The following is a 12321-nucleotide window of genomic DNA, read 5'->3' on the forward strand; positions in this document are numbered from 1 at the left end:
AGTGATGGCCAGGAGTTTTTGTTAGATCTGTTGAAGCCTGTGTAGGCATTTGAGGAGATGCAGCAACTTCTCATGGTCCAAGCTCCAGGCCTATGGGTGATGGAAATTTCCCCTTAAGAGAAGAGACGCACAGCACTCCCAATCTGCACATGCAATATCATGTATGGGGTTCATGCAAAATTGGATTCGAATTCTAATCAACAAGTTCAATTAACTTTGTGTTACTATCTCCCCATCAACTTACAATGTATCAAAGACCAAATTTTTACACAGCCTTCAAATTTTGTCTGGCTAACCTGCTCTTTATAAAGGGTAAGGAAAGGAAAAGGGTAATTATAATTTTAGACTTGGGTAAAGAATAGAAATGCAATGTTCCAAGTTTGACACATGTTCTCTCTTTGCCTCATTGCTCTGCATAGAGACCCTTCCTAAGTCAAAAATTTAACAACTATCCTGCCATTGTGCTAGTTGCTTCTCCAGTCCGTCACATGATGCCTCTGACTCTGCAGGCGGCTTACTGGTACAGATAATCTAAGTTTGCTTTGCTGCAGCCCACTGACTCAACTCTACTTATCTGCTCTTCTTCACAGACCCGCGATAGGGATTTCCAGTAATTCAATAACTATGCGGACAGAAGCCTAGTCTGTAGCAAAACTTTCTTTATTAGACCAAATTAAATTTCAATCTGTGACTTAATCTGAAGTGGTACTATTATGGGATGCACCTTCCCCTGCCCCCCACCCAGCTTCAGTGGAGAGATTAATGATTTGGGTAGAAGAGTTCTAGACATAAATGAAAGGACTAAGGTGCATAAAGGGAAGGACAGAAATTTGCAGTAGCGAAGACAAGAGATAACCAGAACATGACTTGTGGAGTCTGGGGAAAAAAAGCTGGTGGGTTGTTTTTGTTTTTGTTGTTTTGGTTTTTTGGTTTTTGCTAAGCTGTGCAGAAGAAGAGGAGTTTGGATTTGATATCCCTTTTTATCACTACTCAAAGGAGTCTCAAAGTGGTTAACAATCTTCTTTCCCTTCCTCCCTCACAACAAACACTCTGTGAGGTGAGTGGGGCTGAGAGACTTCAGAGAAGTGTGACTAGCCCAAGGTCACCCAGCAGCTGCATGTGGAGGAGCGGAGACGCGAACCCGGTTCACCAGATTACGAGTCTGCCGCTCTTAACCACTACACCAAACTGGCTCCCCACACTGTCTGCATAAGGACGGGAAGGCAATATTTTAAGTATTCTGGTCCCAAGTTGTTTAGGGCTTTATTCACCAGAAACAAAACTCAGAACATTGCTTGGTAGCTAACAGCAGCCAGCCTGTTTGAACACTTTTAGCTCTCCACGCGGTACCTTCACTGCCATCTTCTGTACTAGCTGCAGCCCTACAAAGAGTGCATCACAGTAACCCAAATATAAGGACTGCCCAATTCCAGGACATCTTTGCTGCACTAGTTGGTGATAGGTGCTCCTAGTCACCACAGTTATTTTAGCCTCTAGTGAAGAATTAATGCCTGGTTAACAGGGAGTATATTATCTATAGACCCTAGTCAATAGCTACATTAAGAAGTCTTCAGTTAACCATAAATTTGCACTACGTGCAACTGGGAAGCTAGTTAATGGCTTCAGAAGAAGCCAGGATATGAAGCCAACTTCGAACCATGGTTTGATATCCTACCTTATGCTAACCATGGCTTCCCAGTTTGGATACAACATGAAACTGTAGTTAACTGTTTCCTGGCTTTCCTACAGGGGCACAAGGCTCACTCATACCTCAGTTTACTAGGCCAAAATATTATTGTCTGAATGTAGTCAAAGAGAAGGCTTAGGAAAAGCAGTTCAATAGTTCAATCATGCATATACCGTATTTACGATGACAATGATACACCCATGAAAAAAATATCAGGAAGCTAGTTGGAGATGCAGGACTAGATATATGGAATGGGAGAGTTCTGGGTGTAGAAACGTTACACAAAAGCTTTTTAGAAATACTTACAATGACAATAAAAGGAGACTTACAGGAATGCTTAGGGTGCAAATTCTTCCTCAAAGCTTTTACTAGCACCAATAAACCCTTCCCGTAAGTCTGAAATATGCTTAATAGCACACTATCACTGGAAGCAACAGGGGCCAGACTACACCTCATGCTGTTAAAATATCAAACATCTAAAAGGCTATTTAAAAACAAATCTAATTGATTTGTATTCTTAACATACAACTCCAACCTCAAGTTCTCTTAAACATTTTTGTGTGTGTGCTATCCTGAGGATAAATCAATTTGAAAAAGAAGAATTATATTGTACAATCTATTCAGCAAGAATAATATTCACGGAGGAGCACAATGAGGTAAGAAAGATTCTTCTATCAATATTTGGAAAGGTGCTGCTCTGAATTTTAATGTATTGTTACATTCTAGGCTTCTCTTTGCATTTATTTACTCACTTTGCCAATGCCTGCTTATTATAAATAACCTATGCTAGTTAAGCCTAATCATTCAAAGCGTCTGGAAATAGCTGTGCTGAAGAACACTACCTGAAATAATGCACCAGGAATGCCATTATAAGCATCATTTCTTCTGAATCAGCATTAAAAAAGTACAAAGGAAGAGAATTCATAGCTTTGCTATTCAACAGATGAAGAACTAATATTCCACTCAAATACCAGTTTCTCCAGAACAGAAATGTGAAGGGTTTTATTGTGGTCAAAAAAATTATACGACTACTACTATATATTGCACGGTTTCATCCAAAAGGGCCAAAAAAGGAACAGTTTTCCTGTGTAACTCCTGACAATTCAAAGGCTAGCCAGTCAGCTCAACACAGAAACGAGTCACATTTAGCTATACTTAGCTTTACCCTGCCTATTCTCCCTCCCTTCCATGTTTCCGGCATGAAATACAACATGATGGGATACTAATCTTCTGCTGCCCAAACAGTATACTATATTTAAAGTTACAAGAAACAAACAAAAAAACAAAAAACAGTTTACACCTGCAAAAACAAACAAACAGTGAAAGGATAAATTGAAGAGATCGGTGTACCTTTTTGGCACTTCTGTGCATATACAGCAGGGCTAGCCAACATGGTGCCCCCTGGTGTTTGGACTACAGCTACTATTATCCCTGGGATGGGAGTTGTCATCCAAAACATCTGGAGGGCACCTCATTGGCTACCCGAGAATGGTGCATAGTCACCAGAAGGGAAGGATATATATTTTTATATTAACAACACATATGGCTGTTAATTCCAGTAACTGCATATTCTTTTTGCCAATTGAAGCTGGCATATTTATGAAATTTGTGTACTTTTCATTTGATCAGACCAACACAGCAGCTCCCCTCTGTTCCATACTTTTCTAAAAGGGGGGGGGAGCAATGGCTCAATTCAGATAATTTTTCAAACCATAATTTTAAGAAGCAGGAACATGTCATTACCCTTTACATTTTTTCCTCACTACTCCCTTCTCTCTTGCATGTCCACTCTCTCCTCCAGCCTCAGATCTGCCCCCCCCCACCTATAATTTGTTGTGATGCCTAAAACTGGAAACTCTTTTTGCTACTAAATCTTCAAAACCATGGCTTGGAGTAGGTTTGCAGACCATTGTTTTTATGTCAGCACTACCTATGATTTGCTTTATTGGCTACCAAAGCACACAATGCCTAAGAAAAGTGAGAAATTGGGTGCATGCGAGGGGAGCAAGGAGACCATGAATTTGCAACATGCTCCCCAATCCTTCAAATTATGACCCAGCATATCAGAAGAGAAGTATCCAAACTGGGACATTGCCAGGAATAGTCTTGCGTTTTAAAGTTTCTTCATAGTTTTGGTTACAGGTAGGTAGCCGTGTTGGTCTGCCATAGTCAAATAATAATAAAAAAAATCCTTCCAGTAGCACCTTAGAGACCAACTAAGTTTGTTCTTGGTATGAGCTTTCATGTGCATGCAAAAACAAATTTAGTTGGTCTCTAAGGTGCTACTGGAAGGATTTTTTTATTTTTTATTTTGTTTTGTTTTGTCCAGAGTTTCAAAAATGTGTTACATTAACAGATGGTGTAGCTTTTGGCTTCATAGCACAGTTACTTTTTAACCCTCAGAGCAATGTGTTTATAGTACAACTACTTCCAGTATCAGTAATAGTACTGTACATCATTCTTGGTTTTACCAGATTATTATTATTTACTTCTATATCAATGCATATCACCTGATGATAAAACGTCAGGTTTTAAAATTCTCAGTGTAAGCATTTTTCAGGCCCAAATGTTAAAAATGCAAAATTGTACTCCTCAACAGCTTCCTTCCCCCATGTAAAAGAAATATAATACTTCCCCTTATGCTGCATGTTTCTGAACAGAAGTGTTCTTGTCATACACAGCAGACGTCTTTGATGTTTCTTGTCTAAACCAGTGTTTTTCAACCTTTTTTGGGCAAAGGCACACTTGTTTCATGAAAAAAATCACGAGGCACACCACCATTAGAAAATGTTAAAAAATGTTAAAAAATTTAACTCTGTGCCTATATTGACTATATATAAAGTAATTTTTCCCACGGCACACCAGGCAACATCTCGCGGCACACTAGTGTGCCGCGGAACAGTGGTTGAAAAACACTGGTCTAAACCAAGCTGAGTTTATTTGTGGCATCAGCAACAGGTTAGAACTCTTTGCATTACAAGCCAACTATCGTGTGTCAAGTGTTTGTCAGCCTCCATCTCAGTTATAAAAATGTATCACATTAACCACCAACAGTTGGATCTTTGAGAAAAGCCTTTCTGGAGTAGTCAGTACACAACGTGGTTTCAACTTGTCCATTCCACACCTTTAGCAATGTTGTTAAGTAAGAATTATACAGCTTTGAGGTATGGGGCTGCATTCAGATGCAATGCTACTCCATAGCGTTCTCCTGAGTTTGCAACCTCCCCAATTCTTTTCCTAGAGGCATTTGGAATGCCCTCCCCCTTTAGTTGTTTTGCTTTATCCAAACTAGAAACGATGTTTGAATGCTAGCTGTAGTCATTTTCAAAACATTCCAATTTCAAACCACCACTTATGAAGCTGAATTGTTTAAACTAACTATAGTGGCCATTATTACTTATTTATTTAAAATATTTAGTATCTACTTTTCATTTCCAAAGAATCCAATACATTAAAACTAAGGCAACAACGTAACACAAAACATGGCACTAAAATGGCTACAACTTAATCACCAGGAGGAAACATGATACAATATTAAGCCTTCAAGATCAGGGACTAAGGTTCTGTGAAAGCCTGAGTGAACAAATGAGTGTTCAGCTGAAGAGGGAACTCAGAAGAGTCAGTGTCAGCTGTACCTCAATGGTGAGTGAGTTCCACAGTCAAAGTACCACCACTGAGAAGGCCCTTCCTCTATGCAATGGTACCTTGGTTTACAACCACAATCTGTTCCGGAGGTCCGTTTGTAAACCACAACAGGGTGTAAGTAAGGCGTGCTTTCGCCAATGGGGCCTCAAAAAAAATATTGTTCGTAATAAAAAAAATGGGTCATAATCCAAAAAAAGGTTGCAAACCGGGACACACACTTCCAGGTTTGACGTGTTTGTAATCCAAAACATATGCAAACCAAGGTACCACTGTATTGACACATGGTTAATTTCAGCTGCCTGCAGGAGTGCCAGCTTGGCTCTGAGACTGTGGGTGCCCGGGGCCGTGGGTGCCATGCAGTGTGCATGGCCTTGGTACTGAAATTTGTGGGTGCCCAGCCCCCCCCCAGGAGCCAGCACCTACAATATGGCTGCCTGTAGCACAGGCAGGAGGGTCTCCCTTAAAGATCTTAACACACAGGTGGGTCTATATGAGAAAAGATATTCCTACAGGGAACCAGATCCCAAGTTGTTTAGGGCACCTTGAATTTGGCTCAGCAGATAAATTACTTTTAGTCGCATGGTCCATGCTGTCTAACAACATCTAAAGGCCACAGGTTCCCATTTCTACTTTACCCTATCAAGCTCTCTTCTCTAGCAGATATAGGGTTAAACTAGCATGTGTCCTTCACTGTACAGCCAAAACATTTCCAAGCATGCAGCACAGTTCTCAGGCTGCCATATTTCCACAGGGAACATGAAAAATGACAAATATATATACTTTTGAATAGGTTTAAATGGTAGGTCTCCAATTACCACTTATTATCCCATTGCTTACAAACACTCACAGCACTGCAGCCACTGGTTCCATCACTGGTACATCTACCAATTAAGGAGCCAAAGCACCAGCGTTGAAAATCTCAGTTTTCCATGTTAACCATAATCAAGAAAGGGAGACACCTGAGACACAAACATATGCACAACACATATCCTTGATCATGGCTTGCATTAGTGGTGGTGTTAAGACTGCAGAAGGAAAAATCCAAGCTAAGGTCACTTTTACAATACCTGTTTATCAGAGCATTCATCCCAATTTGATCACAGAGAGCTTATACGACATCACGTCAAGCAATTTACACACTTTCTAGTATTCCCCATCACTTTCCTTACCGCAAAAGTCCAAAAAAATTGTTTACGTGGGTTTGTTGTACCAGAGTGCCAAATCCCTTTAAATAGTGCCATCTGCATTTCATAGTACGAGACTCAATCCTACCAACAAAATGGCAACAGTTTGGAAGTGGTAGAATACAATTTTAAGGGAGATAAGACATCAGAAAGATACATCCTCCTGTCAACCTGTTGGGCAATGCAACATTTCTCCATGCTTTCTCAGCCAAATCACAATTGGCTGTGGTGTGGTAATGTAAAATTGGACATGGTAGATACTGATAATGGTTAATAATAAGCCTTGCATACACTTCATACTGTATTCCACTGGGCAGCAGAGAATACATTTAAAGCATAGACTTCACAGGGTTACATATCTCCCTGTTAACTCAGGGAATCTATCAGGTACCTTTGTAATCTGGACAACTGCAAAATGTCATATACGATAGCCCCACATACAACCATTCAGAAGTTTTAGCTTTACCAGAACACGGGCCTAGTTCTACAACAGTGACAATGCTATGAAGATATGAACCATAGAAAATTCTATGTAAACCTCTATGTGGGCAAGCAGTATAGAAGTATAAGAAATAAAACAGTGACAGACCACTAGGAGCATTGGACTGATTTTCTATTTGTCTTCTGGGCACAAGAGAGGAAGGATGGCTACCATGGAGGACTTATTAAGTGGTGGTGCCCCAATTTATGGTTCCCCCAAAAGTACCCCCGTCAGTCAACTTTTATCCTTTGTTTTCCCAAAAACCTTTTGCCTAATTTTTGCTCCGATTGTTAGCTTCCCTCTGGCTCTTTATATCTTGATGCATTTTCATGTTTTTCTGTTTTAATTGTTTCTCTGTCACCTCTGTTAATAAGTTTCTTTGTATACAATGCACCTTGGAATTTAAAAAAACAACAACTGATGGGCAATAGAAAAATTTAAATTATGAAAGGCCATTACCCTGCATTATGAACATTCTTTGTTTTCCGTTTCAGTGTATCTGAAGAAGTGTGCATGCACACGAAAGCTCATACCAAGAACAAACTTAGTTGGTCTCTAAGGTGCTACTGGAAAGAATTTTTTATTTTATTTTGGTTACAGGTGGGTAGCCGTGTTGGTCTGCCATAGTCGAAACAAAATAGGAAATTCTTTCCAGTAGCACCTAAGAGACCAACTGAGTTAGTTCTTGGTATGAGCTTTCGTGTGCATGCACACTTCTTCAGATACACTGAAACAGAAGTCACCAGATCCTTAAATATAATGAGGGAGTGGGGAGGGGTATTACTCAGAAGGGTGGTGGGAATGGGTGATCAGCTGATAGGTGTGGAAAACCTGTTGACCAAAACCTTTTATTTTGTTTTGACTATGGCAGACCAACACGGCTACCCACCTGTAACTGGAACTTTGTTTTATGTGTGTGTGTGTGGTTGGTTTGTTTTTAAAAAAACTTGTATATGAACGCATTCAAGATAAAATATATGCATAACAACAAAATAAAAGTTGACCTTTAAGATCCAAAATAGCCTTAGGTACATACCGCCTGCCTTCCCTAAATCCCACTGCAAACCTGAAGATCACCTAAGAAGCATCCTGTGGTATACAGTAGTTACAGGTGGGTAGCCGTGTTGGTCTGCCATAGTCGAAACAAAATAGGAAATTCTTTCCAGCAGCACCTTAGAGACCAACTGAGTTTGTTCTTGGTATGAGCTTTCGTGTGCATGCACACTTCTTCTGTTTCAGTGTATCTGAAGAAGTGTGCATGCACACGAAAGCTCATACCAAGAACAAACTCAGTTGGTCTCTAAGGTGCTACTGGAAAGAATTTCCTATTTTGTTTCTCCTGTGGTAGAGTCACACATGCTTGTTTCAGAAATTTTACCATTTCTTCACTGGTCACAGGGCCTCTGGTCACAAACAGTGCAAAGATTGTGCTTTGCAGTGCAATGAAATGCTTATGCTCATCTACTCATAATTCAGTGGGGGTTATTCCCAAAAAAGTGTGTACAGGGATAAAGCCGTAATTGCTCCAACTACTTTCCCAATATACCTGCCCATTACCCATTCACCCCCCAAACACTTAATATCCCCGTGCCTCATTATGTTTTACCATTATCTCCTGTTTCACTGTTGCAGCTGAGCCGGCTTCATTCTTTTGCAGCAGCGTGGTTCAGATGCATGCATTTCAAAGCCTACACGCACAGCCTAGTACCCAACAACGCTGGTCCCTATTATCAGTGGTCATTCCAGCATTGCCCTCTACCGTCAGAGGGCACTTCGTTTCATGTTATTCATTCTAGCACAGCACACCATCCCTAATCCTGCAACAGCAAAAAGTTCTGCAACGCAGCACAACAGACCGTGTAAAAGGATCGTTGTTGATGCTTTTATTTAAAAAATGTAAACAACAGCCATCTTTATTTACACTATGAGCTAACTGCCTGAGATGGGTAACACCAATCCCAAAGGGCCCTTACAAACCAGTAGATTATGCTACATTTCCTTGTTTAAATCCACAATGTTTTGGTTTATTAAATGCACTCTACCTCCCCACCCCTATACCCTTTCCACCCAGAACGGTAGACGTACACCTGATGCCTTTGTCACACATTACATGCACTCAAACCCTTTCCCGCAGACAGCTAGATTTCCCTCGCAATAAACGTGGGGTGGGGTGGGGTGGGGGACAGTTATACAGCGGGGATGGTATGCGGCGGTTCTCCCGTCCAGCTTGGCAGGGCAGTCAGATGTGCAAGCTTGCCTTGCAATGGAGTCTGTGCCCCCTCCCTCCAGCCTCGTGCTGGGAAGGCACTCTGCGTATGCTCCGATGCCCCCTTCCCCTTTCTTAACCGCCCATTCTCTTCCTACCCAGGGCTGGCATTCGGGGTTGCAAGTAAGTTCGGGGGGGGGGGCAAGCGAGGCCCGCCTCCCGCGCGACTTCCAAGAGGTCGCCCTATGCAGCCCCTCCGGAACGCAGTCCGGAGAGACTAAAGCAACGACGACCCCGCCGGCCCAGGCAGACGGCGGCTCCGACGGCGCTTTTCCCGCCCAGCAACGCCGACGCACCTTGTGGCTCCCCCGGGCGGCCGCGTGGCCCCTGCCCGGCCCGGCGTGCTCCGCCGGCGGCGGGCTGCCGCTCGCTCCGCCGCCGCCCGCCTCCGCCTCGTCGGCGTCGTCCTCCTCCTCCACGTCGACCACCACGTCTTCCTCTTCGTCCTCCTCCTCGAGGGCGGCCGCCGAGCCCTCCCGCCGGGGCGGCCTCCACGAGTTGTCGAGCTTGGGCAAAGGCTGCGCGGCCGACGGCGAGGCGCTGAGGCGCCGGCTCCCCAGGCTGGAGCGCTTGGCCAGGCGCCGCGCTTGCATGGCTGGCCGCGCCCAGCTCGCCTCGGCGCGGCGCGCGGGAAGCAGCAGCAGCAGCAGCGGGCTCGCTCCGCGGCGGCGGCGGCGGGGCTCAGCTAGGGGGCGGCGGCTGGGGAGGCACTCAGGGCGAGCAAGCGAGAGGGCAGCTGCTGCTGCCGCCGCCGCCGCTCGAAAGGAAGGCCGGCCGGCGCGCTGCGGCCATGACCCGCGCCGAGGGCGAGCGGCTTCGGGGCCCCGGCTGCCTGCTTTCCCGCAGGCCCGGCGCTGGCGCTCCCCAGCTGCGGGAAGGGACGGGCCGAGCCGAGCAAGCGAGGCTCTTTTGCTAGTGTCTCTCTCTCCGCGCGGTGCGCTCGCCCCAGCCTCAAAACCCGGACTGGAATCGCCTTCCCGCGCTGCACAGGCGACCGCCGACGAGGAGCTGCTGCTGCTGTTGCGGGGTTTTGGGACGCGCTCTGCTCCCTCGTGCTTCACCTAGCAAGCAATAACTGGCGGTAGTCCGAGGTGAGGTAGAGCAGGTGGGCAGGGCGGCAAAGCCGAGGCCCGGCGGGAAAGGGAACTTTCCCCACCACGCCACCACCCCGTCCGGACCGAAGTGAGCGGAGAAATCTTCGCGCGAGGAAGAGATGCTCGAGGTGCAAAAAAACAAGCAGCAGGTGGAGGATAGCGCGCGCCTGATTGCTCTTTGGGAAGGGGCAAAAGTGAAGAGGCGGAGAGAGCATCCTGGGGGAAGCGTCGTCAGAAGAGCCCTAAGACCCAAGGCCCATCTCGTCCCGCCTCCTGCAGTACTCCGAATGATTATGGCGGATGATTATGGGAAGCCCGCAAGCAGGTAGGACTGCAAAGACTTCTTCCTGTCAGAATCATATAATTGTAGAGTTAGAAGGGACAATCATCTAGTCCAACCACTTGCAATGTTGGATTCCGTCCCCCAACGTGTGGGGCTCGAATCCACGACTCTGAGATTAGGAGAGCTGCTGTCAGTCAGTGTGGACAATGCTGAGCTAGGCAGAGCAAGGGGGTGGCTTGGTATAATTCGCTTATGTTTCTAACCTTTTCAACCCAATCCAGTGCTGTTTTATGCGGACTGTACTGTTAAATGGGGCTTATTCTGAAGTAAGTTTGTGTAGAATTGCATCCGAGCAGCCTAATCCTAGGAGCTGAGCCGCTCCTAAACTCATTTAAATAAATGGGTTTAGGGAAACTTAGCTGGATGTTGTTGGGTATTAATGCTGTTTGTCTTTATTTCCGCACCTGGTTTTTCACTGCCTTTTTCTGAAGCTTTGTTGTGCATTTGCTCAAACTTGCACCTTATTGGTGGTTTTCCTGGGGGAAGGGTCCTCTGCCCCTTTCCCTTAGTTGTTGCTAAAGGTGATCCTTGTGTTAATTGATAGAGCAGTTAATTAGTCAGGTCCACTAATCAATAAGTAAGAAGCACACCATAAAAAGTTCTGAGCAATGTATAAGCATATACATGAAAAATAACCAATATTTTATAAAAACAAACAAACAAACCTGCTCTTTAGGTTGATATCAGTGTGGTATAGGGGTAGAAGCCCATCATGTTGCAGCTAATTTTCAGATTAACCCTTCAGAACTATTTTTTAATAAATCTCAGAGACCATGTGTTCTACACAGAAGAAGCATGGTCAACTGAAATTATGCTGCAGATTTGTGCAGTTCCTTGAGAATGCAGGCCAGTGTGACAACCACCCAGAACAACGACCAGAATAAGCTCCTCTGTAACACAATTACCTTTTGTGCCAAGTGGAATGGACAAAGGAAGGAAAACAATGTAGCATGAATACAATAACTATTTATTTGTACTCCATGCAGATATATTCACTGCAAAACACACACCCTGTTAAGTGTACTTGCAGGGGCAGACCTGAGTTTCGAAAGTCTGACAAATGGAACAGCATTCAGTTTCCAATACTGAGTTTTGGCAGAGGGTGTCCACGATACCCAGAAGCCAATGTTTAGGTACAAAATTCACCTGGCACCCATCATTAGCTCCTTCTAACCCTGTGCCCATTCATAGCACAAGCGGAAATTTCTGCTGGCTCAGAGCCACCATCTCTGTACTTAATGGGAACAGCGTTGGCATGGTTATCCAAACCATATTGTTCTTACTCAAGGCTTCTTCCTGCCTGTTTTTCCTCAAGCACTAGAGCAGGGGTCAGCAACCTTTTTCAGCTGTGGGCCTGACTATATTTTTTTTGGGGGGGGGGGAATGAATAAATTCCTATGCCCCACAAATAACCCAGAGATGCATTTTAAATAAAAGCACACATTCTACTCATGTAAAAACACCAGGCAGGCCCCACAAATAACCCAGAGATGCATTTTAAATAAAAGGACACATTCTAGTCATGTGAAAACATGCTGATTCTCAGACCGTCTGTGGGCCGGATTGAGAAGGTGATTGGGCTGCATCCGGCCCCCCGGGTATTAGGTTTCCTACCCCTGCA

General features: G+C 44.4%; 1 protein-coding gene across 1 annotated transcript; it reads right to left on the reverse strand.

Moving 5' to 3' along the window:
- Positions 1–8808: 8808 nt before the first annotated feature.
- Positions 8809–9918, reverse strand: LOC117050429 (zinc finger protein 704-like). Its single transcript, XM_033156095.1, has 2 exons — positions 9560–9918; positions 8809–8832 (listed from the first exon to the last, which is right to left on the reverse strand). The coding sequence occupies exons 1-2, from the start codon at positions 9854–9856 to the stop codon at positions 8809–8811; spliced, it is 321 nt and encodes a 106-aa protein (XP_033011986.1). The 5' UTR covers positions 9857–9918.
- Between the last annotated feature and the right edge of the window lie 2403 nt (positions 9919–12321).

The sequence above is a fragment of the Lacerta agilis genome, chromosome 7, assembly GCF_009819535.1.
Source record: "Lacerta agilis isolate rLacAgi1 chromosome 7, rLacAgi1.pri, whole genome shotgun sequence".
Lineage (NCBI taxonomy): Eukaryota > Metazoa > Chordata > Lepidosauria > Squamata > Lacertidae > Lacerta > Lacerta agilis.